The sequence below is a fragment of the Harpia harpyja genome, chromosome 12, assembly GCF_026419915.1.
Source record: "Harpia harpyja isolate bHarHar1 chromosome 12, bHarHar1 primary haplotype, whole genome shotgun sequence".
Classification (NCBI taxonomy): domain Eukaryota; kingdom Metazoa; phylum Chordata; class Aves; order Accipitriformes; family Accipitridae; genus Harpia; species Harpia harpyja.
This window is the reverse complement of record NC_068951.1, coordinates 43,748,517-43,774,767: the sequence shown is the minus strand read 5'-3', so window position 1 is coordinate 43,774,767 and position 26,251 is coordinate 43,748,517. Positions and strand designations below refer to the sequence as shown.

The 26,251-nt window shown below is 52.1% G+C and overlaps 1 protein-coding gene across 4 annotated transcripts in view; it reads left to right on the top strand.

The window, feature by feature from the left end:
* KCNAB1 (potassium voltage-gated channel subfamily A regulatory beta subunit 1) overlaps positions 1-26,251 on the top strand; it is a 71,747-nt gene that overhangs the window by 25,255 nt on the left and 20,241 nt on the right. For all 4 annotated transcript variants that reach the window (XM_052804287.1, XM_052804288.1, XM_052804290.1 and 1 more), the window contains exon 2: positions 20,937-20,980. In XM_052804287.1, coding sequence (XP_052660247.1) covers positions 20,937-20,980 — 44 coding nt within the window. The remainder of the gene's footprint in view (positions 1-20,936; positions 20,981-26,251) is intronic.

Below are 26,251 nucleotides of genomic sequence, written 5' to 3'. Positions count from 1 at the left end.
CGCTAGCTAAGCTCCCCCTCGTTTTACGTTAAAAATACCGATACCCGCTCCCCCCTTAGACCCCAAGGGATGCTGCCGCCCCGCTGGCAGGGCTGCCCCGCGGCTCCGAACCGCTCCCAAGATGCTTCCCGACCCCGGCACTGCCTCCCCCGGCTGCCAGGCACTCCTGATGCCAGTGGGATTATGTAAAAGGGAGAGACGGCGACTACGCCTGTGACAGGGGTGGGGGCGGGAGAGGAGCCAGCTCGGGGGCTTTTCATCAAATGACAGGTTTCTGGACCCGTTCCAGCTGGGAGACCGTATTGGAATAGAAAAGACAAAGTTTACGGGAATAAATATGTTCATCGGGGAACATCTGCAAATATGAGGACTCAGGTGCGTCCCCGCGGCGTTCGCGTGAGCGAAGCTCTGCTTTGCATTTCCTAAATCTTGTTTTGCATCCTCCCTGTCAGATTGTGGCATCAGCCGGACGGGACCTCCCCAGACATCACCTCTGCTGTCACTGCCGGGGACAGCCTCAGCTGCCTCCTGCGTGCAGAAGGCGAACAGGGAGAGGGGCCGTTCCCTTTTATCCTTTTTAATGCTCCAGTTCAGTCCCACTGGTGAGCCTGCCCAGAGGCTCGGGGAGAATATTTGGGATCACTTCAAGTCTTTCCTTGAAAATGATGTAGTTGCAGCGCTCGGCTTGGAAAATTGCAATCTGCCGCACCGCTGCTGAAAACAAAGGAGGTATTTTTGCATCCCTCCGATGCGCAGCATGGGAGAAGGGCTGGCAGGCTGGGTCTTCACCTGCTTTGGACCATCAGAAGGTCGCAGCCTGGGTTCTTCTCCCTCCTAATTCGCCACACTTTTTTCAAATTCGTCATCAGCCCAATTCAAGCTGTCGGTAAAGTGGATCCAGCCCCGACCCTGGTGTGCAGGGCTATTTGGGATGTGCCACAGCTACCACAGAGAACAACTTCTCAAACTGAGACTTGTACCAGCCTTCCCGTGCTCATACTGGCAGCCTTGCCATCAAATACGCAGCAGGGAAAAGCCTTGCCGGGAGCATCCCGGCTCCCCGCGAGCCTGGTCCGTGCCCAGGACGTGGCAGGGAGCTGGGCAGCGTGGGGCTCGGGGCTCAGCTCCCGCTCCAGCCGCTGTGTTGCCGATTCGGGGCTGTCAGCAGTTCAAAAATAGCTCTTTATGAGAGCTCTGCCCGCGCATGGGCACGAGGGACCCAATTTACGAAGCTCATCTATCTATTTGTGTTCATAAATAATTGATGGCGGCAGCTTTGACCATTAACTCCGGTGCGAGCCTAAACAAAAAAATTTTAACTGCAAAGGCAAGCTGGTGGAGTCAATAGTCTGTGCTCACCCTGCGGCCACTGCAGAGCCTGGGGCAAGGTGTGGAGAGGCCGGGCACCGTCCCCCGGAGGGGAAACCCGATGTGGGATGCCCAGCCCCATCTCACGAGCCACCCATGGCCACCATGCCCATGCCACTGCACTGTTGCAGTTTGCAAGGTCTAGAGCAGCTTTAGCAACCAAAGACCTTCCACGGCCACCCGGGAGTTGCCGAGCTCTCGCCGATGCCGGTGCCGCGGTACTCAGCTACCCGCTCAGCACCGGCCGCTGCTCCGGAGGGCAAAGCACCGGCACGAACCTGAATGCAGACGAAGGGTCTGGAGGAGACCGAGCTGGCCGGACACGTGGTGCTTCTGCCTGTCTGCTCCCTTCTCCCGGAGCAATGGGTACGTCTCGAAATCACGGGTGCCTGCGCTTACAGCAAGCCCGGTGCAGGGTGGCCTTGTCAATCCTTTTCTTACTGGGGATTTTTTTTCTGGCTCGCTGCCTGGGTGCTGCTGCTTGCCAGGCTGCAGGCTGGGGGACCTTCCAGTGTCCCCAGTGACACCCAGACAGTGCCCTGGCCACATTCCAGCGGAGGTCATCACATCCTGCCGGCTAAAAATTCATCAGCAGTTTGACGGCATTTTTCTTCACTGTGTGCCTGAAATAGTGGCTTTTTGTCGAAGCGCATTAATAAAGAGCTGCTAATGCATTGCATCGCAGCGGTGGATGTGTTTCTCCAGTGGCTCCAGTGGCATGTCTCTCTTCCCCCTCTGGGAAAGGTGGCCGCAGGCTTGACTTAGCCAGGGTCAGAGCAGCGCTCCGTTGGCTCTGCACACCAATTACAGACATGAAAAAGCACAATAAATATGCTATGGCACAAAGAATTCCTCATCCCACTTTTCTGCCTAAATAAATATCCGCTGGCCAACATAAGTAAGGTATATAACAAGTACAAAACTCCCAATCCTATGGTTAACTCAAACCTTTCCAGCGTTGTGGGCTGGCAGGTCCCAGCCCGGAGGGGAGCGATGCTCTGGAGCTCCTTCCCTCCCTGGGTCATCCAGCGGGGGAGAAGAGCAAACCTGCTCCTGGAAAATGTCCCGCAGCCGTTCCCCCTCCCTGGAGAGGTTCCCAGCACAGCTGCTGAGCGCTTGCAGAGGAGCAGGAACCGCTGCCTGGGGGGCACGGAGCCCTGCAAAGCCCCAGAGCCATGTCCGAGACATGTGATTACCATCAGGAAAATGACTTTTGCCTCTGTGATCGCCGGCGGTTTCTTCCACTCCTTTGAATATACCCCAGGTGACCCGTGGGCTAGAAGCAAAAATTGCAATGCTTTAATTTAAGTGCAGATTTCTTATGTAGAAGAGTGGTATTAGTAACGCTAGAATTGCATTGTAAAGCACGTTTTGTATGCAGATCCCGTGCACTGTCCCTGGCTGTACAGGCGGTGTAAGCGTGGGCTTACAGGAGTCAAAAGCAAACTTCCAACCTGCCGGGTTTGGAAAAGCACACGGGTCAGTTTGGGCTGCAAAATTAGTTTGGAAACAAGATAAAGCTCTTGTGCTTTTTAAGAGGTGTAAGTGAAAACAGGTATTTCTTTGCAGTATTTCAGGACTTGTGTCTTCTTTTTCCTTGCATCATACTACAAGCATTAACCATAACAACTACGTCATATATTTAGGAATTCAGGGTTTATTTAAGTCTTGCTGCAATTACAAGCAGTTTTAAGCACTCATGTGCAAATGGCACAATTACTTTGATATAAAATTACATATTATTTCAGTAGCTCTCCACGTCAGGTTGATTTTTATGGCCCATCATCTGATCTTCATTTTATTGTGTAAATTAAGACTAATCCAGTGAACAGAATGGATTTACACTGAATTCACAATGCTTTTTCCCCCAGGATGGTAGCTTATAATGGCTACAAAGAAGGCAGGAATAACTCAAAGGAGGAGAAAAAGGAACCAGTTGAGTAAACAAAAACTGTGCTGATTTGTGCTGCTTTCAGATTCCTACTGGCTCTCCAGCAGTTTGTAGCTGCTAAGTAAGGCTGTGGGTTCAGCGCAGTCTGGATTTTTCTCGTCTCATTACATTGATGCAAAAGCCGTGTTTAACATTGCAATGTTAAAACCAACAGTTTGCTGTGCAAACTCTAAAAATATGGTAGTGCACAGGGTTTGTCAAAGGTATACTCACTCCCCGGCTTTCCTGTCTTCAGTAAATGAAGACTTTGCAGATGGCTGGGCTGAGTGTAAGCACTGAAAATGTATCTCCTCTTCCAGGTTGCAGATAGAGAAAAGTCATCTTTTTTTTTTTTTTCTTTTGGAAGTAGACTACAAGGGTGATGCCAGCCCGGCTGAGCAGAGGCCAGCGTGGCTGCTGCCCGGCTCTCCGCGCGTGGCTGTGCGGCCGGAGGAGCGATGCCCCGTGCTGCGGTGGCCGCAGGCTCTGCCCCGCTCTCCGCTCCCCCCGCTGCAGCGAAGGGATTTCTTCTGCTCGGGGTTTCTCCTTCTCTCCCCTCTTTCCCCCAGAGACCCAACCAGTCCAAGAACCTCCTATATCAACTTTAGTTAATTGAAAAATGGATTTTTCCAAGGGTTCTAATATTCTTTGTAAAAACGTTCCTCACTTATCAGGGACTTCGGAAACATCTGTTCACCAGCTGAATTATATATCCTCCAGTGAGGTCTAGCTCAGGGAGAAACACGCAACCGGCCGGAGCGGTGCTGGCTCGTGCGTTAGCGCAGAGGGGCGACTGTTACGCAGAGGACGGGTGTCAGCATTTGACATCATCTCTGTCCAGCTATGCCGTGATAGTTCCCACTTCCCCAGCGAGCCTGGCATGCAAACTGTTCCTCATCCCCCAGCGCGGTGTCCTGGACCCCGTGGAGCAAGGTCTGGGGACGCTGGATTGCCTATCCCGGTGTCTGTGTCCCACTGGGGACAGGAACGCTGTCCTGTGGTGCTGGTGGCACTGGGAGGCACTGGGGGGGCACAGCAACAAGCCAGGGCTTGGTCTGCCGTCGATTCCCACCCCCCATTTTAATCCCAAGAGAGAGCGATGAGCTAAGGAGAACAAGATTGAATTCAAGGACAAACGGTGTTTTAAAGAGCACGCTTTTCACATCGAGTTGGTTAAGCAGAAACAAAACGATGGTATTTTAAGGAAGCTTTTAAATAATGCAACCGTATCCTGGTGATGAGCTGCGCAGCCTCTCGGAGCTCGCCAGCGGCCGAGCCGTGCAGGGCACGGGGCAGCGGTGCAAGGGCACGGGAGCAGCCTGGGCGGCCGTCCCCGTCCCCGGTGGGTGGCTGTCACAGCACGGCTGCTCCCCGTGCCACCCGCACCGGGGGTCCACTCTGCCGGGGCGGTGGTGGCGGGTGGCTGTGTCCCCCCCCAGCACGAGGCAGCATGGGGCAGCTCCCCGGCTCGCGGCGGTGGACCGGCCGGCTGCTAAAACACCCTGCTCTGCTCTGCTCGTCCCCAACCATTCCCCGCAGCGTGATATCTTCCATTTAAAATCTGCATGACAACGTTAATCTAATGCTTAAATGGATGGAAGAAAGGATGTAATGCAGAAACACTGCTAATTTAATTACTTGTGAAGTGCACAGTTTAAGATATTTAAAATGTATTATTTTAGCATGGCTGCTTTGGCAAAATCCAATTTGAATTTCGAGCACGCTTATTTTTGTTTTAGACTAACATTATAAACTGCCATCTGTAGAACGCGTTTGTTAAGAAATTAATTCTCAGTAAGGAAAAGAAAACGCTCTGCATGAGACACGGTGTGAGCCCAGAGGTCAAAGCTGGGGTGACGTTTTCCCTGCTACAAGTCAGCAGACATCTCCCCTTTGCCTGGGGTTCAGCGTGTGCTGAGCACTGTGACGGGAGAGGGACGGCTCCGCGGAGCTGTTTCTACGGCTCCTGCTCCAGCAAAACCTCCACGCATCTCAGTAGCTGGAAAATAGCCAACTAACCAAGGTCTGGTGGCATGTGGTGGGGGGTAGATACCCGATGTGAAGTCGGTGGATGGATCTTCCTAATGCAAAGAGGGATTTGGCTACCGTGTCCCTTATCCCAGCCCTGTTCTTTGGGGTGGTCCAGGTGATGCTTCCCATCACTCTGCAGGAGTGAGAGCAGTGTTTGGTGGGACCCTCTGGAGGGGTTTGAAGGTGTTCACTCCTGAATAAACCCATTTTAGAAGTTGATCCGAAGCTGCTCTCCACCCGTGTCCTCCGCTGTTGTGCTCACTGGACACCCCTCCGGAGGCGGCAGAGAGGATGAAGGAATACAGCAGTCCCCGTGAGAGCGCGGCGGCCCTGGGCGTGTGGGAGGGATCGCAGCTTTTTGGGGCAGGCTGTGCCCTGCCTGCCGTGTGCCGGGGTCGCTCCGGGTGGCTGGTGGGATGCCCAGCACCGCTGTCCCGCAGCGATGCCCTCCCACTGCTCCCCAGCCAGTCGCTGCCACAGCAGCATCCCCTGCGGGAGATGCAGCATCGCCCCTTTGGCAAACCGAGGCTTGCTCCTCGTGGTATCCGAATGTATTAGAAATGTTTCTCAAACTGTTTTTGTAGCTCTATAAAACCTCCTGGCAGGCGGGTGGGAGTGGGGAGCAGTGCCTGGTGTCCGAGATGCCGTGGCCGGGTGCTCGGTCAGGGCTCTGCAGGCACCGCGCTGAAGAGTTTTGGGAGCTGTTTTCCGTCAAAGCTCTGCTCAGAGAACAAACAGAAATAATCAATGGGACACAGGGCTTGAGGAGCAGGAGAAGCAGTAAGCTTATTGAAAAATAAGGTGCCGAAGCTCCTGGAGGCCCTTTGTACGTGGCAGCCCAACGAGGTCCTGGTGCCTTGCCGCTAGCAGCCCCCAAAGAGGAAAGCTGGTGCGTGTTTGATGCCTGGTTTTTGCTTATAGCGTGCAAGAGCGGTGTGAGAGTCTGTTGCAGGGCCTGCCAGCAGCTTCGGTTCAGCTGGACGCAACGCATCTGGAGAGCCTCAGATCCAATAAATGAGATAGCCTCCTTGCACAGAAAGGGCGCGGGAGAGACGATAGCTGGGCTGAGGCTGTTAGGATTGCCTGCGCGTACACCCAGCTGGCACGCTGCTCGTGAAGGGCTTGTGTAAGTCATCGTAAAAGATGTGCCCTGTATGTAAGCAAGCTGCTAGAGAAATATTTTGGGTATGAAGTTATAAAACTTTTATGGCATACCTGTATTTTCCTGTTGGTGTTACATTTGCCAGAAAAACTGGCTGGTCACAGCTTCAGGTGCACTGGCTGCGAAACTGTGCTGCAAGCGATTTCTGAAGTACTTAAAGTCTGCCAAAAATGTCCTTTCTCTCTGAAAGGGTAAAAGTCCCGCACAGTAATTGAAACGAAAATCCAGTTATTTTTCACAGTGGTCTCCCTGCCTCAGCCTGCTTATTTTTAGAATAGTTCATGCAAATAGCTTTTACCTAAATATTTATGCAAGAACAAATTGCCCCTCCAAAGTGAAAGGCTCCCCTTCCCAGGCCGACCCCACTGTGGATGCTCCCGGCTGCAGATGGGGCAGACCTGCTTACGGCTGTGCTGAGCACCCAGCATTTGTCCAGGGCTGCTCAGATTCCTTCCCCTTTTTGTTAGTCTTGTGATTTTGTCAGAATTGGCCTCTCCTGCCTGTGGAGAAAACATGTGTTTTCCGGTTTCAGGTTATTCAATCACTTCAGCTTAATGACTAATACTTTCCAAGGTGGGTCAAGGGATGGAGAAGGAAAAACCAGTGATGGGCTTTTAAATTTTTTATTTTGCCTCTTTCAGTCTAAAGTAGTATTGAAATGAGAGAAAGTGGCATCTATTATTTACAACCCTATGGGACGTGTTGACTAGCGACAGTATGGTCAGCACCCGACGCACGCGTATGATTTGCTTACTGATTTCCTACATGTATAAAGTGGAATCGATGTGGTCAGTGTAACAGGGTTAGGCACGTGTTCCAGGTTTGCCGGGTCTTTGTCCAGCCCTCTGAGATCTGTAGCACCCCGGGTTGGGTACCACTGAAGGGTGATGGCGAAGCTGTGGATTAGCCCGTGCACAGGTGTGATGGAGAGCTCCGTTGTCCTCTCTTATTTCTGGAAATAAGTTGATTCATTCAAATCCTTTAGGAACTGCAAGGTTTTTTAAATTTTTTTTCACAAGGATGCACTTTAAAAGCATCCCCGCAGAATGACAAATACTTTTTCTTTCCCTCTCTTTCACCCTTGAGTCCAACGGCTGCCGAAACACGGTGGGGGCAGGAGAGCCGTGGGCTGCGCACCGTTCCAGGATGCGGTTGCTGGAATCAGGGCCCCCCCGGCAGAGTTATTCCCCTGGGAACACCAGTACCAGCGCTGCCCCAGCTCCGGCATCCCCACCCAGCGCTCCCCGCTGGGGCAGATCTGGGAATAGAGATGCCGTCGCAGCAAACTCTCCCCAACCATTTCTGTCCCGGCTGGGGGCTAGAGACCACCCGGGCAGCCCGTGTCCGGCGGCTCCGCGCCGGTGCCGGCACCCAGCCGCCCGGAGCGAGGGAGTGGGCAAGAGCATCGCATGCGGGAGCCTCATTCATGGCACGGATCCCACGCGGGGAGGCTGAGCACGCCGGCACGTCTGCCAGAGCCACGCGCGGCAGCCCCTGCGCTTGGCTGCAGCCCATCTATTTTGCCTTATCTACATTTTAATGCGTCATCTGCAACTTTTCTGAGGACGCAGCCAAAAAAAAAAAAAAAAAATTCTGGGGAATTTCAGCTGAAGCGACCACCTACGCACCCGGTGGCCCTACGAGTACGGGAGATGAGTTGGAAAGTGTGAAGACAGCCAAGAAACGGGGGCCAGATGCCATTTAGGCACCCGCTTGTCCCCTCTCGCCGTCCGTGCCTGGGCTGGCTGCCCCTCCTGCCGCCGAGCCGGGGTTCCCATCGCCCAGGACCCTCCTCCTGGCTTCGCTGCTGTTGTTTTTCAGCCGATCAATACTGTCCTGTTTTGCCTCTACAGCTATTCCACTCGTAGCAGGTTTTTTTCCTATTTTGCATCATTAACCTAATACTTAACATCAGTGCTGCAGCGGTGGGGACAGTCACCAGCTGCCCCAAAACCCGTTTTACTGCAGGGGGGACCACAGGGCAGGGTGGTCTTTCCGCTTGTATTAAGGTGAAAAAAGTTCCCTTTAGAAACGGGGAATACTTCTGAGGGACAAGCAGGAAGGTAGTTTATATTAGAGTAAGGAAAGATACTCGATAGGACTTTGGTTAAAAATCACCATTCTTGCTTTCCAAGGACGAAGGTTTTAAAGCCCATCCTGTAATAAACCATTTTCTAGGTGAAATGTGATGTTGACCTGACAGGGGGTTGAAAACATCAACAGAAAGCAGCAAAAGTGGCTGGTGAGGCATTGTGCCGATTTTTGTAGCATTACCCAAAATGAAGCGGGGTGCAGTGATTTGTATCTGCCCGTAACCAAAGCTTGCCCAGGACGTGCAGGTGTTCCAGTGGCACACAGACCTCCCTCACTTCGTTATCTCTGCACACGTAAACGGGTTTAAAATACATAAAACAGCAGAAAGCTGCGATTCTGCATCACTGCAATTACTGCTAATACGGGCGGTAATTTAGTGGAAACTGCTGTGCGTGTTGTGAAGTGTTTTGTTCGCAAAATGGGAGACAGAAACCATTATTTTTCTCTCTTCCCACCCACATCACTTAGAGACAACCTCCTGCCATCCGAGCTTGCTAGAGGGGCAGCTCCTGATTGTCTAAAATCTGCAGGTCTTTTTGAGCTGATGAAGTACAAGGAAATCCAACTTTAAAAGCAGGAAACCACCCAAGTTAATTAAAGAAGAGAATTAACACCTCCATGTTGCCTCACCCTCGGTTCACATCCAGACTAAGCCGCACTGGGGGCTGTTGCAGCCCAGTGAATCGTGACGAATAACATTTACACGGCTCTGAGACGTTAGGAAGAGCTGAGCATCTTCCCCTGGGGAGGCAGGAGCTCGGGAGTCTGAGCAGATGCTGACAGGTCACTCACTCTAGAAACTTGTGAGGAGATGCGGAGTCGGTGTCTTTTCCCAGAGCAGAATATACGGAGCGCCTTTGCTCAGCCCGAGCTGTGACGTATCCCCGCTGCTCTCTGGTTTGGCATTGCCAGGCTAAGGAGATGTCCCCGTGCGTGTCTTGGGAGAAGTTCAGTGAAGCAAAAGCCCTGACGATGTGGTCGGTGCTGGAGGGGTAGGTCTTACCAACGTCACGGCTCCGGGAGAAATGCCACCCCAAACTTGGACAGTTTTGCACCAGGAAGGCTCGGGAAAGGCTCGGTGGTGGTGGAGAGGAGAGCTCGACCGGGCAGGAGGGGGGTGGCCCCGCTCCTGCCCCGTCCCGCCGGTTTGCACAGGGCTCCCCGTGTCCTGGGGACCCCACAGCCGTTGTCCCACCCCACCTCACTGGGTACAAGCGGGGAAATTCGGGGAGCCGCAACTGCCCCTTGTTGCCCATTTTAATGCAGGGGATGGGGTCTGGGTCTGCGATCACCACCAGCTCCCTTTGCTCAGGGGGTGCAGGGCGGCTCTCTCTGGCATTTGAGGGGGGAGAGAAGCGGGGTGTAATAAGGAGGGTTCGTTAACGTGGGAAGCAGCCGAACCGGGGAGGGTTTTGTACGGTACGAAGCAAGCAGAAGCATTAAGGACAAGCACGGCTACGAAGCCTGGGATTACACTTTGTTGTTCCCCGCTCTGCAGGTCACGGCCGAAGGACGTTGGATGTGCTGCAGTGGGAGAGGGCAATTGGAAAGGGTCTCTGCTTTCATCAGGTTTTTGTTATTACTTGAAACAGCCTCTTTTTTTTCAGGGAACAAATTACATATTTTGTTCATTTTCTGTGCAGAACAGAACGGGTCTGGAGCACTAATGGGGATGTTTCTAAGCAACGTTGTTTTCCCACCGCCAGCTTCAGGAACAGTGACTTTTTTTTTTTAACATTTTTGTAGCAATAAGCCAAACTATCTGCAGTTTATATGCAGGAAAACCGTGTCACGGTTTCCCCAGTTTTGCTTAATCGGATGGGTGGGGGGCTGTACCACCGCCCTGGGGCTCTCCCCACACCCACGAGGGTGCGTGCAGTCGTGCGAGGAGGGCTGCGCCGTGCTCGGGGTGCCCCGACCCCTCCTTTCTGTAGTGGAGGTGGAGGACATCCATCAATACACCTGCGTGCAGGTCTCTGCACCTGAAGACGCCGATGCCTTTCCCAATTCCCTCTGCTCCGTTGAAAGCCCCTCCCGCCTCCTCCTTCCCCCCACCCCATCTATTGCTCTCTGCATGTTTTTTTTGCATGCCGGAATACTTAGAAATGCCTGGGGAGCGCCGGATTTTGCTTCCCCCGCACGCCTCCCTCGCGCCGAGGCTGTCGGCGTGGCCGTGGGCACCGCGGCGTGGGCACCGGGAGCCGGAGGTGCCCCGCACCGGGGGGCGAGCGATGCCCCCGCCAACGCGGGACCCCAACCCGCTCTCCCTGGCAGCCCCCGGGGGCTTGTGAAACAGGGTCCTGGGGGGCACCGGCCACCGGGGCGGCTTTGGGAGGACGGACCCGCGCAGGATCCGTCCCCTCGGTTTTGCATTTTTCGCAGAGGTTGGCTTCTGTGGGCAAAACCACCAACACAGGGCAATTAAACTGGGGTTGGAACAAGCGAAAACCAGCATTAGCTGGTTTTTGTAGAGCTCTTCTAAGCCTGATGATTCTTCTGTGGGTGTGGAGTCGAAAATGTTTTAGTCATTGTATGTGTTATTGCAGAGATTTTATTTCAAACTTATGTTTTTCCTTAGAAAAACCTCTCACACTCTCATTTCTGATAGATAGATAAAGGATGGATAGACAGACAGATAGATGGATATATAGACAGATGGATAGACAGGCAGATAGGACGGTTAGCCCGATCCCATTGTACAGATGAGACTATTGGAAGTAGATAAGCTTAAAGCGGGGTTTGCTCAGCACACCTCAGACCGAAGCAAAGCTGCTCGGCAGCTTCGGCTTCCAATCAGCCCAACCATCACTTACTGCTTTAAAATCTTAAACTCTTTGGTTTTAGCCTCCACCAAACACCAGGCTGTTTTGGAGATATTTCCAGGCTGGCCGGACACAGGGTTGGGGGGACTGTCAGCACCCAGAGCTGGTCCAGGCTGGAATCCTGGCTGGGATCAGCTTTAGCTTCGCTAAAGCACAATGCAGCTGGTAAGCTCAGCCTGGTGTCAGACACTGGGTGAAGTTTACCCCGTACGTGGAGGCAGATGGTTTTGGATTGAACAGGAGGCACATCCCCTTCTGCAAACCGATGGGGATCCGGTGGGATTGTGGAGGCAGAGGCCGATACAGGTTCGGATACCTGATGGCGTGGCATCCCTGCCCGGCACCGGGAAGGGAAGATTTGGGCTGATTTGGGTGTGTGTTAATGGAAGTGACCAAACCCAAACTCTCCCCCCTCCAAGCAACAAAGGGCAGCAGCAAAACAAATCTCCCACCTGGACAACCAGGATGTATTTTCTTATAATTGCTTTGTCCCTTAAGGATAGGAGGAACCACTTGTAGGTTAATGAGCTGATTAAGCAGCACAGGTGGCTCGGACCATAAATCCCTGCTGGTGGGTGCTGGCTCAGCTGGCTGTGTCCCCATGCAGGGGGCTTAGGCTGCTGCTCCTCCTTTTCCAGCTGTGTGCGATGGGAAGCATCTGGTCCCCGGGTGATGCTGTGTGTGCTGGAAGATTAATGGTGAAGGTTGTTTTAAAGGGAATTACTCTTCCCTGCTGCTTGGTGAAGTGCAAGGGGAAATGGGTTTGCTCCATGCAAACCAGGGCTCGGTCCTGGGGTAGGTGCTCTCTCCTGTTGGGGTACCTGGGGAGCTGGGTCTGTGTGGTTTTGGTCCCCCCTTGCTGGATGTGGCTTCGGAGGGATCACTGCCGGGGGTGATGGGGTGCTCGGTGCTGCCTGGGCATGGGACCGAGCTTGGTGGCTGCTTGTGGTTCCCTGCAGCCCGGTGTTAGGGCTGCCTTCAGTGCTGCAGCGTTTGCCGCCATTGATGGGCTCTCTTACTGACTCCCTACACTAGAATTAATTAAAAGTGAATAATTACAATCACTTTCTGCCCTGTGCCACAGGAGACAAATACCACTCCTGCCATATGGCACGGGCTGCTTTGTAGACACGTTTTCTCCCCTGTCTTCTCCCCCTTTTCTTTTAATTATAGAGACTGTCAGCTCTGAAAATTCCCCAGACCCAACCGGGTGCCGGTGTGCCACGCCACTGCTGGCGGCAGACCCGGCCACGGCTCTCGGCGATGCTTTGCTGCTGGGGATGGGAGCCCTGCCAGCGGTGTGGGAGGCTGTGGGTGTCTGTGCGTGGGTTTGGGGTGCCCCTTCTACCCCAATGCCTGGGGGAACTACCTGGCACCCATGCAAGTATGGGGCTTCAAACGCAGGAGATGAGCTAGGCACTTAATTAAAGCCCCCCTCCTGCAGCCGGCTGGGTGCATGGAGCCCGGTTTGGGGGAGACCGAGGTGCTCGGCCGTGAAACGGGGACCATCCCCTCTGCCGACATCCAGGCACCTTGCTGGAAGGGTGCGAGGTCTGGGGGTGTCGCAAGGGGTGCAGGGCTGTGCTGGTATGTGTTGTCTTAGCAGTGCCTAGTCATAAAAACGTCACTGTGGTGGGCTTGTTTTTTTTACCAAATCCTCTCTCTGAATACCTTCTGCCAGAGCCAAGCCTCGTCAGCCCCGCCGCTCCTCCGGCTTTCCTCTCGTTTCTCGTGGCTCCCCAGGATGCCCGTGCCCGCTCCCCTGGGAGCTCTCTGCTCCAGACTCATCCCACCCTCTCCCTGTTCACATCCCTCCTAAAACTCGCCTCTTCCCTGGGCCTGACGGCGAGACTTTGCTGCAAGGACAGCCGGCTCAGCTTTGCGATGCTGCCCGTAACCCGGCTCAGAAAAGCGGGCAGGAGGGCACTGCGCAGGTCTCGCTGCCCGCAAAATATATATACATAAACGATATATTCATTTTGGTCTTCTTCAGCTCGTACTGCACTGTCAGCACTTACCCTTCCGAGGCAATAATTCAACTAAAAGTTACCATAAAAGCCATTAGAGATGGGTGAGCGCAAGAGGCAAAATGAGGACCGAGGAGTTTTTCAGGTCTTCTGCAATCCTCGCTGCTGTACCATGTTAAATGAGTTTTAGGCGGGGGCTAGGCTGGGCACCGCTGGTTTAAGGCAAGGACTGTGTGCTTCTCATCTACATGCAATTTCACTTGAAAAGGTTTTCCTCAGCGTGGTGAGGCAAGCCCTTAATGACCATGGAATTATAATTGGCCACCCCCCACATACCCTGTGAGTTAATTGGGAGAGCAGTGTCATAGGGAAAGGCGGGGGTTTTTTTCAGCAAGAAATAGCTTAGTATTACTTGAAAAGCTGGCTTAGGGAGAGGAGGTCTGGAAGAGGCTTGCAAATAGCTCTTCCAGTGAAAAGACTTTCCTAATGGCACAATGCAGTGGAATTGAGGGAATAAAAAGCTTTGGTTAAATACTGCAGAAACTTCCTATATGCAGATTTATATTGATGAAAAATGTATTTTAAAGTAATTTCTAGTGATAGCCATGCATGCCCTGGAGCACTGCTGCTGTATGGGGTGGTTAGGAAGATTGCAGGGTAGCTTGAATAAGGCTCTTAAAAGCAAAACTGGCAAGTAGGGGAAAATTTTTCAGCTGACTTGTAAGTCTTCTTTCTTTGTCATTACAGAAATTATTTCAGACTTGCAGGTAGCCAGCAATGCTCTAGGATGTTATTTCCATCAAATATCCTCCCTGAGAAGGGGTTAAGTGGGTTTAGAATTGCTGCACAGTCAAATTATTCTCACTTTTCTTTGCCAAATATTCATCTCGATTTTAAACCTTTGGCTCTTGTCTTTTTAACCAAAATTAGTGTTTCAGACACAATCTAATCTTCCTACACGGCCACATTACAAGGAAAAATCCTCTGGGAATGGATTTCACCCTCCTCCGCTCCTGAGACTCTTGAAAAACTGTAAATTTTTTTCCCTGCCTTTTTACTGTCAGGCTTTATCCCAGATGCCTCTCACTGCTCTCAGCACCCCTCTGTATTTCTGCAGAACACGCAAGTCCCCTCTTTTCCTTTTGTGTCGCTTTTTGACTTCCTGACGCTGAACCAAAGAGCTCTTGAAGTTAGAAGTTGCCGCCTTGGCCTTTCTCGTGCATGTCAAGTCCTGGTTCCTCAGACACATAACAAGCTCTTCTTACCCGTCTTTCAAATCTGATACATCTCTCTATCTAACATTTTCCTTGGTTTTGCCTGTAACTTTGCTCACAGCAAAGTGGGTAACAAGCAAAATGCCTTTTTTTTTTTTTCCCCCCGGCTTTGGGGAACTGAAGGCTTTTTCAGCCCTGAGCATGTACGTAGGGCTGGATCCAGCCTGTGCTCGCGGTGGCTGGTCTCCGCATCCCTGCATGGACTGGTGTCAGCCTGCGAGCACCCGTCTCATATAGCTGCTTGTAATTAACTTGGGCTTACTCAGCATCACAGCAGGTCCAGAACCCAAGTATCTTTTCTGAGTAGAATTTCCTCCATGTTTAAAAGCTAAGCTTTGTGGTGGGGTTTTGGTTGTGTTTTTCTCTCCATTTATAAATGAGCAGCTGTGGTGGGACACAGGGAGCCACGCTTGGTCCCCAGCCTCCAGCCGGGGCTGGAGCTGCCGATAAGGAGTGGTGCGTCTGCTGGAAACAAGGGAGATGGGAATTAGTCACCGAAGCAAATCTGAGAGCGCTTTTGTGCCCTTGAGTCTCAGGGACCCAGTAACTACTGCCCAGGCAGAGGCTCTGCTCTTTGCTGTGGGCTGGGAAGAGGCACAAGCAGTTGAGCAAAGATTTTTCTAGGTCTCCGTGTGGCTGAAATAACCCTTCACCTGGGGACCCGATGCCCGCTCAGCTGCGGTGCTGCCTGCCACGCCACCAGGCAAAAAACCCAAGCTCATCCCTGGCAAAATCCCTACAACACTGGGGACTGTGGCTCTGAGCCTGAGGATGATGAAGGAGGATGAGGAAGGAGCAGGCGCAGATGCTGCGTGCGTGCAACTCTCTCCGCTAGCAAGAGAAAACGAGAACTTGATTTTCTTGGTGAAGACCTGCTAAATGGCAGAGGGATTGGTAACGGGCCCTGTGGCTGCGCTGCCTGTTTGGGTCTCGCTGCTCGAGTCGCTCCTTTCCAGCGGGAAGGTGCCATTCCCTGCCGGCTCCCGGCCCCGGCGGGTGCTGGCCGAATGCCTCCTTCCCAGCCTTTTCCCCGCCGGGGCCGTTAGCACACGCCGTCCTGTTGTTTGTGTTGTGTTGGCTGGCGTTTAGCAGCAGCCACCGCTCCTGGAGGCTGACGGTATGCGCGGATGCCGCCACGGATGCCGGCGTCTCGGAGCGGCCAAACACCGCCAAGAACCGGCGCTTCCTTGGGAGACGGATGTGCCCTCTGCTTGGAAAAGCCTAGTCAAGGGAAATGTCGTCCCTCCCCGCGCGCTGTTTTGGTGCCTCGGTGTATTTTTAACAACATCCCTGAGTTGCAAGCTGTGTTTTCAATGAATCAGGCGTTCATCTCCTGCGCTCGTTAACCCAGCGCAATCTGGCGAAGCCGCCGGTGCTGCGGGGATGGTTGCGTTAGCTCTGACTCCCGGCTGTGCAGGGAAAATGTCACCTTTGGTTTACGCTAGGAAAGAATTGCTATGTTAAACCAGCATGCAAGGCTGGGCTCTCAGGGGCTTTGCGTCCCCACGTCTTTCGCCATCCCCCGTTTGGTCCCTGGCACCGGGACGGGGCAATAATGCCATGGTATGCTCGCCTGCTCCCCGGAGAAGGAAACGGGAAAGATTTAAAGTTAAACTTAAAATACGTCTTAGAGTTACAAACAGCAGAAACAGCGTGGTGTGTCCCTTCACAAAGTCAGTTAGCACCCTCTGGTTTTTGATGTGTTGAGTGTGGCTATAAATGTCCTTTATTAAAGGTTTTGGTGACCCGGGTGCTTTCAGTGAGGTTTGTGTGGCTCCTGCCCAATGCCCCCACCACAAAACCGCATCCTTCGTGCAGTGGAGGCTGTCCCCACTCCCGTGCACCTTTCCCCATCCCATCCCCTCGGGAGGATTCTCCAGTGCCCGGGCTCGCCTGCCTTTGGCTCTGCTCTGCCGTAGCCAGGGCTTGGGCAGCACTTCGGCACAGGGGTGTTCGGCTTCAGGCTTTGGTTTTAAAAGAATTCAGGGCGAGATGTTGAATAGCTTCAGGTCTTGGTCGTGGTGCAAGTTTGGGATAAAGAAAACAAAGCTGCTTTTGGATGAAACTCTTGGTGCTTCTCTGCGCGCGGTGGGGTTGGGCAGTGATTTGTGGGGAGCGGTGCAATTGCTCCGGTTCTGCAAAGTGCAAGGGAAGCTGAATGTCAGTGAGAGGAGAAGTGAGATAGCTGTGCTAATGAAAAAAAAAAAAAAAAAGTATGTATAAGAGAGCTCATTTTTAATCAGCTGCTTCTAGGTTAGGCAAAGCAATCCTGAGAGACCTGAGGCTCCTGCAACATCCTTTTAAATGGCTACTTCATCGCTCAGCAGCGCTGCCTTCCAATTTGAAAAGAGCATTTTTTTTTTTTCCTCCTGAAAGAGTGATTAAACAGCATCCGCATAAACCCCCAGGAGCAGTGGTGGTGCCAGGTATCTGGGAGGCAGATGGGGCTGCCTGCTCTGGGCAGGCAAGGTCGGGGCTCGGAGATGGAACGGCACGCTCAGGACTTTGTTTAGTGGCAGCGAATAGCACTGCTGGCGCTGGCTGCCACGCAAGTGGGATGTCGGGTACCACCGCTGCGGATGCTGGTGACTGTCCGGGGGGGACCCCCATCTCCTCCCCGCCTGGCAGTAGCAAGTGCCGAATAAAGACAGACAACTGGGACCATAACGCCGATGCGCTGACCGACAATTGCTAACAAAACCACGTGTGAAGGCACCGTTTTCCCCTTTCCTCCTGGAGCCAAGCGCTGCTGGTGGGACGTGGGTTTGCCCAGCCACCGTGTCCTGTGTCCGTGCAGAGACCCTCGCTGGATCCAGCCTCCGAACAGCACTGGCCGGGTGCTTCATCATCCCCCAGGGAAAGCACGGGAGAGTCAGCTCGGCGATAGCCGAGTGCCAATTCGTGCAATTACTTTGTATAAAAAGACCATTTCTGGCCTTGAAAACGTTGCTGAGAGCTTCCGCTACCGGCCCAGAAAAACCCAAGCTGTCCATCACTGCTCAGGAGTGCAACGGCAGAAACTCCCCCCGCTTCCCCAGCTGATCTCCCCCATCCCGTGCCGTCCCTCCGGAGCCCCGCGCGTGGGAGGCTTCCCTCTGGAAGTGAACTGCAGCCGTTCGGCAGTGCTCTGCCCCGGTACCCATGGGCACGGGTGCTCCCGCAGCTTTGCCCGGGGAGGATGCTCAGCCTGTGCACGGCCAGAGCAGCCGATGCCGACTGCGCGCCTCGGGATTCGTCGCGTTCGGGGTTTGCTCGCCTTGCCATCCCAATCGCCATCCCGGCCACCGCTCCCAGCGCAGCCGTCCTCGGCGGTTTGCGTGGGCTGCCGCCGGTTCGGCTCTGGGGACCGAGCTGGTTAATCGTCTCAGACTTGGGAATCGGTGCGAGGGAAGCACAAAGGGCTTTTACTGTCTGGTTACTTAGAAACTGGCCATTGATTTGACTTGGCAATTTTGCAGCTTCTGGGCATGTGTGTCCATATGTATATGTGTGTGTAATATATCTACACATACACCTAGAAGCTGCAAAACAGATGTAAATGTATACACATATATATTTTTGCTCGGTGGTTTTGGCGTTTTTTTTGTTGTTGTTTTGTTTTTTAGGGGGGTAGAAGAGAACTAGGTCTCGAGAACTGTTGCTCTTTCAGACAAATTACTGCTCTGCTGTAGGACCAGTAATCAAATCAGTGGCTGTGTGCTTTTAAGCAGCACGAGGTCCGCACTGGGAGGCGAGCCATCCTGAGCCGGCCAGGTTTTTAGCTGGTTTTGTGACTCCGTGCGTCGGTGTGGCCGCTATGCTTTCAGGCTGCCCGCCCGTTAATTAGAGCATGCAGTTGAGTGAAGTGCTCGCAGGCAAACGGAGGGCTGGAAACCACGGGATTAGCTGGGCACTGTGACCTGGCGATGCTCTCCAGCCTGGACCGCGGGTCCAGGTGACCTCCTCCCGAGCAGCTTCTGGGCTCGTTTTGCAAGAGGCATCTTGCGCTGCAAAGGCTTGGCCTTTTTAGTGTCGGCTCTTGACTATAGACATAAAATTTTCCAAGTACCTAGGTCACATGTACGCTAAGTAAATGGCAAAGACAGCTTTGGAAATTCAAACACAATATTTCTGTCCGGATTCATTAGCGGACCAGACTCTGCAAAGAGCTGGTTATCACTTTCCAGAGCAAAGCCTGGTTCCCGTGTGTGTGTGCTTTACTCCCCAGGTCCTCGGCGTGCAGAGGGATGAGCCCTGACGTGGCTTTGTGGCACGGGGGGACGGGGGACCCGCGGGGAAGGAGGACGGGACAGCCAGGCGGTACCTGGGCTGAGACCCTGCGGCAGACCCCGCTGCTGGGGGGAGTGGTGTACCCTATAAATGCATGCAAACACCACAGGGTTTCACTCACACTCTATGTTGATGTGTATATACATATCCATTTGTATATGCATATATATAAAGAGTATGTATATGCATATATATATATATATAAAGGGTATATGTGTGTATATATATTTAAATCTATGTAGAGAGAGGGGTACAGCTCCGTGGCCAAGCTGTGCCCTCACAGCCGTGTGCCTGCTCAAAGACAGAACCACAATTTGAAAGGCAAAGAACAGCTCAGTGAGAAATAGGACTTAAAAAAAACCTCTTCTACAAAATAAGCGTAAACTGTTTGGAAATGCAGGGTAGCACTTGACTTCTCCAAAGAGCAGTATGCAGCGGGTGGGCTGTCTCCAGAAGTAACATGGAAATCCCAATCCCGTCAGCCCGGGCTCCTCTTTCCTGCCAGAAGTGTTGCAGCTCGCTCTGGAGCGCGCAGGCAGCTGCCGGAGATTTGCCTTTGAAGTTTTTAAGGGTTATGCTTTGTGCTGGTGAGCAGGGGAGGACTGGCATCGTTTGCGCTATTCTGTGCATTGATGGGTTTCGTTATGCAGGGGTCCAGCTGTGCTTTCACTCAAAAAAATAATAAAAAAGAAAAAAAAAATAGAAAAGGGAAAAAAAAAAAATCAGGTCAGTGCCTGCCCCGACCGTGCTGTGAGCCCGGGGGGCCTGTGGTCCTGGAAATGCAGTTCCAGCTTTTCAAATAGCTACTTGAGGACAAATTCCTGTCTCTCCCAAAATTTTAAATTCCTTTTGGCAGCGCTAAATTTTGGGTACAGCAGTGGTGTTAGGGGGCCCTGGGGAGGGACGGGAGGGCTGCCTGCTGGAGTCGGGCTGGCTCTCCTGACCTCCTGCTCTCCCACATGGGAAATCGTGCCGTATGAGTGAATACCTGAAATGGCCACAAAATCAAGCGTGTAAAAAGAGAAAGAGCTGAAAGATCTGAAAGAGCAGGGCATGACCTGCGCTAGTGTCAGGTGTTTTGTCCAACCCCTTTCACCATGAGTGAGCAGGGCTTTTTTTTTTTTTTTTTTTGGCTTTAAATAATTCATCAGGAGCAGCAAAAAGTGCAGTGATTGTTTGCGGCACTCTGCAGTGGAAGGTAGATAGATGGTCCCCAAATTATACCTTAATCTGGCAAAAAAATTGCACAGATCCAGCTGTAATGTAAAGGTTAAAGCAGGAGGGTATAATTAAAAGGATATTTTGTACTGCAGCGATAGGTTTAAGTTAGGGTAGGGGTTTAATGTATGGCACATTTCCTGGCCGCAGGGCTAATTATCTTGTCTTCAGCCTGGCTCTGGGAGGTGGGGAGAAGGGTAGTAGCTTTATCTTGCTGATGTTGAAAAGCAGCCGGTGTTAGGAATCGAGGCGCTGCCTCCCCTCGGGCTGGGAAATCGTGGGGTGTTTTGTTCGGGGGGAATCCACGAGCCTGGGACTATCAGCGGTAACCAGATCAGGGGTCTGCTGTGATGGATGTCACCGTTTAGACAAGTATGAGGGTGAATAAAAAAAAAAAAAAGTGAAGCTGAATAAGGCGAATACTTTAATGGGTGTTAATACAATGAATGCCAAACAATGATGAAAGTGAAGGGAACGTGCGTGCCTTATTCATGGGACCCCAAACGACATCAGATGTGAGATACATCTGAATGTATCTGGGTTTATTCCCAGCCCCATAAGCGCTCAGAGCTTCTCCCACAGCCTGGTGAGGCAAAGGATGATGGCAGGGCATCCACCCTTCTCCAAACCGGGCAGCCGGCATCCCAGCTGAGGGAGAGTCTGCCCCTTTTTGGAGGAAAACAGATGATTTGGACAAAAGCAGGGACTCGTCTTCTCCAGCCGCTGGTTTTCCGTGGGCTTAAGTTGTGTGTCCCTTGAGGGCTTAACAGTATTTTTCTAATTATTTTCTTTTCCTTCTAGGAACCTTGGAAAATCCGGACTGAGAGTCTCGTGCCTCGGGCTGGGTGAGTAAACTCTGTGGCCGCCGCAGTTCCTGCAGCTGCCCGTAGCCCTGGGGTAGCGGTAGCTGCTCTGGTATTTAGGTTAAAAAAGTGTGTTCTCAGAGCCCCAGCCTGCGCTCAGTCTTGCAGATGGCTCGTGGCAGAAGCCCTTACGTGTGTTAATAACTGCTGTGTGTATCAGCCGAGGTGCTTGCCCACGGCGTGAGGAGATGCTTTTCCACCCTTAGCGCTCGAGTGGAACCGTACGAGGGTTTACGGCATAAAATCCTTCCAATACGACCCGATCCCTGGAGGGACAGCCCGCAGAGACCACATCTGGGATGTCTGTGAGTGCCCCCAAGAGCGTTAAGTGTCGGAGCTCCCGTCTTGGGGGATGGCAATCTGCCTGGGCTATGGGCAGATTTTTATTTTATCCGGTGTGTGTACCTTGTTTTTTCTGTTCCATACTGATTTGAAAACTAAAGAATATCTTATCAATATTTTACCTTATCAATATTTTATCAAAAAGAGCATCTATAAGCACTGCGGCACATACGTGCTGGCCCTGCAGGCTTTACTGCGGTGCTGCTGGCCTTCAGCTGCCGGGTAAAAGCGTGTGCGATGGACTGGACATCTCCTGATGGCTTTACTCATGCGAGTAATTTCTTTGATGGCCATTGAACCACTCATGTGAAGAATGCTTAAAAGTACATATATACGTATAGATATAAAAAAAACAAAAAACCCCACCCAAATGCTGTAGAAAGGAGGCGGCTGTTTTTCTCACTGCGAGCACCTTCCCGTGGTGCAAGGCTGGGGCATCAGGAGCGTGAAGGCTCCGGGGATGCGCAGAGACCCCCAGGGATGGATGCTCAGCTCTGCCGGGGCCCCTCCAGCCCCCTATTAAAGGGGGTTTCTTTTTGCCCTGGGGGTCAGAGGTGCTGGCACAGGGAGGTGGAGGCACCGGCACGTCTTTAGGAAAGCGTTTGGGTGTGCTGGGCTCCCGTGCTGCTGCCTCAGGGGCGAGTGGGTGAAGGCAGGAGTGGGCAAGGACCTGGACTCTGCCTGCGTTTGGTGCCTGCTGTGGCTATGGGCATCCCCTTCCAGCTCCCCGTTCCGTCCCCAGCTGGTGCCGGTTGTGTTCACAGGGCAGGTGCCCGAGGGGTTAGCTCATTTTTTCCAACACGCTTTGAGATTTGATTTTAAAATAGAGTGAAATGTGAAAGTCACCCTCTATCACAAGTCACACAAATAAGGCCTATTCTGCCAAGAAGAGCTCTTCTGGTTAAAATAGATCCAGGCTTTGAAAGGAGTTGTCTTCTTATCCGTGCAGAGATTTTATTTATCATCCTTACAGTTTCACCAAGAGCTAATGTTGTGGTAGAGAAAAGCAATGGGAAGGAAGTAGCAGCAGGAAGAAACGTCTTGCAGAGCTTTTCTTTCATTTCAAGCATGTGGAACTGCAGCAACATCTAAATATATTGAGCCTTTGTGAGTGCAGCTGCACGGGATAAGTGGGGACTGAGGAGGGGGCAAGGGCAGGGCTGGGGGAGAGCTGCCGGGCATCAGTTTAGAGCCAGACACCAGCCTGTTCCAGAAGCAGTGAGCCCTACAGCCTTTGCCGTGTCTGGAGGCACAGGGGAGAGGAGAACTGGAAAGCCCAAAATTCAGTTGCCACCTTCTCTTGAACGTACAGGTATTTCTTCTGCAGCACAGCTCGTCCTCCCCTCCCAGCGCAGGTCCATCAGGTGTCTGCTTTGAGTGCCGGCTTACATCACTTTTCTAAATAGCTTCTCTTTCGCAGTTCCCGAAGAGATAAATGTGTTTCCTTAAACTCTCTGCAGCATGAAAATCTAATCTAAGGTTTACTAAAGTTTTTGAAGGCTCAGCAATCTTCCCTAAAAGCCTTCCAAAATCTCAGCAAGGTGGGAGTGTGCTTCATCCTGTAGCATGAAAAAGTAAGTGGAGAAAAATGTGAAGCGGGACAGAAATCAAAGGCAGGCAGCGCTGAGGCAATGCGCACCCTTTAATTACGTCCCGCTTCTCCCAGCTCGCACTCTCTAATTAATTCATTTGCTGGGTGCTGCCTGCAGTGCGAGAAGTGTTGAGCGAGCGTACGAGGTCAGACGTGTCAGCGGCATGTTTCACGAGCAAAGATGTTTGGGAAGGGTTGGTGCGATGGTGGCTGAGCATCGCTCCCGGCGGGCTGGGACCGCTCTGCCGCCCTGAGCTCCCGCGGGACCCGGATCCCGCAGCATCCCGGTGCCGAGCCCCGCTGGCTCCCAGCCAGGCTGGGATTTCACCTCCTCCTTTGAGCAAGTTAAAGCCAGGCGAGGCTTTAGTTGAGCAATCTTAATAGTCTAACCCTGGGCAGGCGCACGGGCTGGCATGAGGTCCTTTCTGTGGTGCTGGCTCGGAAACGCGGTTGCGATGCAGGGGGAAAAAATAAGGTCACGTTTTTCTTGGAGTTAATTCAGAGCGAACTCTGCCTGTGGAGGCAGCCTGTTGATTTTTCGAAAATGTTGAGACAGCCTCCAACAAGGTGATTAGCCCTGACTCCAAGGAAACGAGCAGCAGGACGAAACCAGCCATCCCAAACCCCCAAATCCAATTCAACGTACAAAAGCAATGTACAAAGTACAAATGTACTCGCAAGCGGGTACAAAACCAGACGTTTTGTGAGCAGAAAGGGGTCGGCTGCTGCCGTCGCCCCTTGGTGCTTTGCTCTGGGGCAAAGCTTTTGCAAACCCAGCCCCAAATGTCAGCGGACCCAGGACGACAGCAAAGGGCTCCAATTTGCACCCAGGCACTCGCAGCGTGCAGGGCTGAGCATTTGCTGGTTGCTCGAGTGCCAGACCAGACCCACGTGCCAGATCTCCATGTGGCATCGTGCTCGCCAGCAGCAAGCCAGGGATAAAATTGTACTGGCAGGAGGCGAAGCTTTGGCTTCCAGCCAGGAACGCCTTTTTTTTTTTTTTTTTTCCCTGCAGAGGTGACACATCTGCTGGCAATGACATTATCAAGTGGTGAATTTTGCATCAGTGAATAACCCACTAATAATCACACCTTGCTAGGCTCTGGTGTGCGATGGAAATGGAGCCAAATCCAGTTTTAATACAGAAATTCCTCTGCTGAAGGTGAGGATATCCAGCTGGGAAATTGCTTTCTGATGGAAGGGAACAGTGCAATGGGCAAGGGGCAGGAGAGGGAGGTCTACCTGCCACTGCCACGCTGAGTCGTGGGGGGGATGCGTTTCTGAGCAGTGAATTGGGATAGACAAGAGAAAGAGAGTGACTTGGTAAAGGGAAAAAGTAATGATTTAGAAAAATATCTCTTTCTCTAGTATATTTTTCTTCCAAAATACTCCTGTTGGCTGAGGTTGTGAATCATTCTCAGTCGTCGTTTGAAATGCCAAGTGCACCTTGTGCTTTCTGGAGTGACTTTTTTTTTTTTTTTTAAATTTTTATTTTTATTGGAGTTGAGCAGCTGCCCCGGCTGCTTTGGGTGCAGGTGCCCACCACCCCCCACACTGACTGCCTGGGGGGGGTCATGGCAGGGGGATTCCTGTGCTGCCTTCCCTGCTCCCGGCTCTGGCTGGGACCGTACCAGAGCATCTTGCTTTCCCGAGCACCTCTGATGCTTTAGAGGTCACCTTGCCGAGCAAAAACTCACCTCCCTGCTTGCTTTTTGCAATTATCAAGGGGAAAAAAAAAAACCCCAAACCCCAAGGATTCCCCACCCATGTGGTCCTGATGATGCTTGCTCTTCAGGGTCCCAGGCCCCTCACATCCCCCCCGCTGGGGTCTGGGAGCACGGCGGGGAGACCCAGGGCAGGTGTACCCAGTATTGCGTATATTTACTACTGATATTTAAAGAGATAAAGTGCTCGTTATTCTTACGTGAGCCATTGCCAGCTCTCGGGCTGCTCTTCATGTACCCAAACACTTGAGCGTTTTGCCTCTCCGTTACGCTCTGCGGCTCGGTGGGGCACGGTTTGTGTCGTCAGGTTGTAGTCACGTAAATTTGAGAGAGGATGGGCGATCCACAGGGTGTATAAGTAATTCCTTTTCTTCTCACCTGTGCTGGGGACCTGTATGCATACTTAAGGAAAAAAAAAATCACTTTGGGATAAACAGTCTCAACCCATTTTTCAGTAGGAATGCATTTTAATGTATTCCTATAAAAATAACACTTCTGAAGCTTTAACATGGAAATCAGGCTTCATTTGGATTTGTTTTCATGTGCATAAAGGAGCTTAATGATAAACTGAAACGTATTTTCCCTTTTTATCCTAACTGTGCAGGACCTGAGCGTTTTACTCCAACAATAAGAGCAAATACCTTTCCTGAGGTCTATAACCAGTAAGGTGTAAGAGGGGCAGGCAGGGGCAGCTCTGGGCTCGGTGGGTGCTGCTGTCACCCGATTACTGCCCTCAGAGAGAGCAGAAGTAAATGCAAAATTAGTTAGAAATACATGTGCTCTTTGCTCATTCTTTTTATTTTGGTAGCATTAGCTGTGTTACGCCTTTCTGATCTGTGAAAACTTGGTTCTGAGGGAAATCAAGAGTTTCAGTTTAAATACACCATAAATACGCGTCTTTAAAAATAACTTTTTTTTGTACTCAAAGAAACCTATGTATAAAATAAATTCAGATTGACCTTTTCTGAGAGAAAGAGCGCAAGATCCTCCTAACGGAGCTGACTCTCCTTGTTTTGTTTCTAACCAGGGACTGATCAAAGCAGCTCGAGCGTTCGCAGCAGGCACGCTCCTTGCTTTCTGACTCCTGCTCAAGGTTCATCTTCCACGCTCGCTGTGAGCAATGAGCTAACCAATACATTTTTAATGAAGGTGTGGGAGCGCTTACGTATCTATTGCACCAGGCCCTTTGCAAGTGCCAGCAGGCAGGGAGCATTTAATTTTTTCCCCTGTAGCAGCATCACAGCTCGACCCCTCCCCGGCAGTGCGGTCTCTCCTCCGTCTTGCCCAAATTACACTGAATTTTCCAGCTCGGGGCCTGAACCCCTCTGCCCTCCTTATGGAGGGACAATATAGGGCAGAATTTTAAATTCTGGAGAGTTTTTGCATGAGCCACGTGAGCTTTGATCCATCCATTCAATGAGTAACACGTAGTTTTACACGTAGCTGGCGTGCAGGTCTTGAAAAGCGCGGGGAAAAGCTGTGCCGTAGATCAAAGCGACGTCGTGACAAGCTGGCAGAAGGCACAGGTAATGTCACAGCCTCCTCTCTTGTGTCTCAGCATCGCTTTCCATGGGGTGTTTTGTAAGGTCAGAGAAG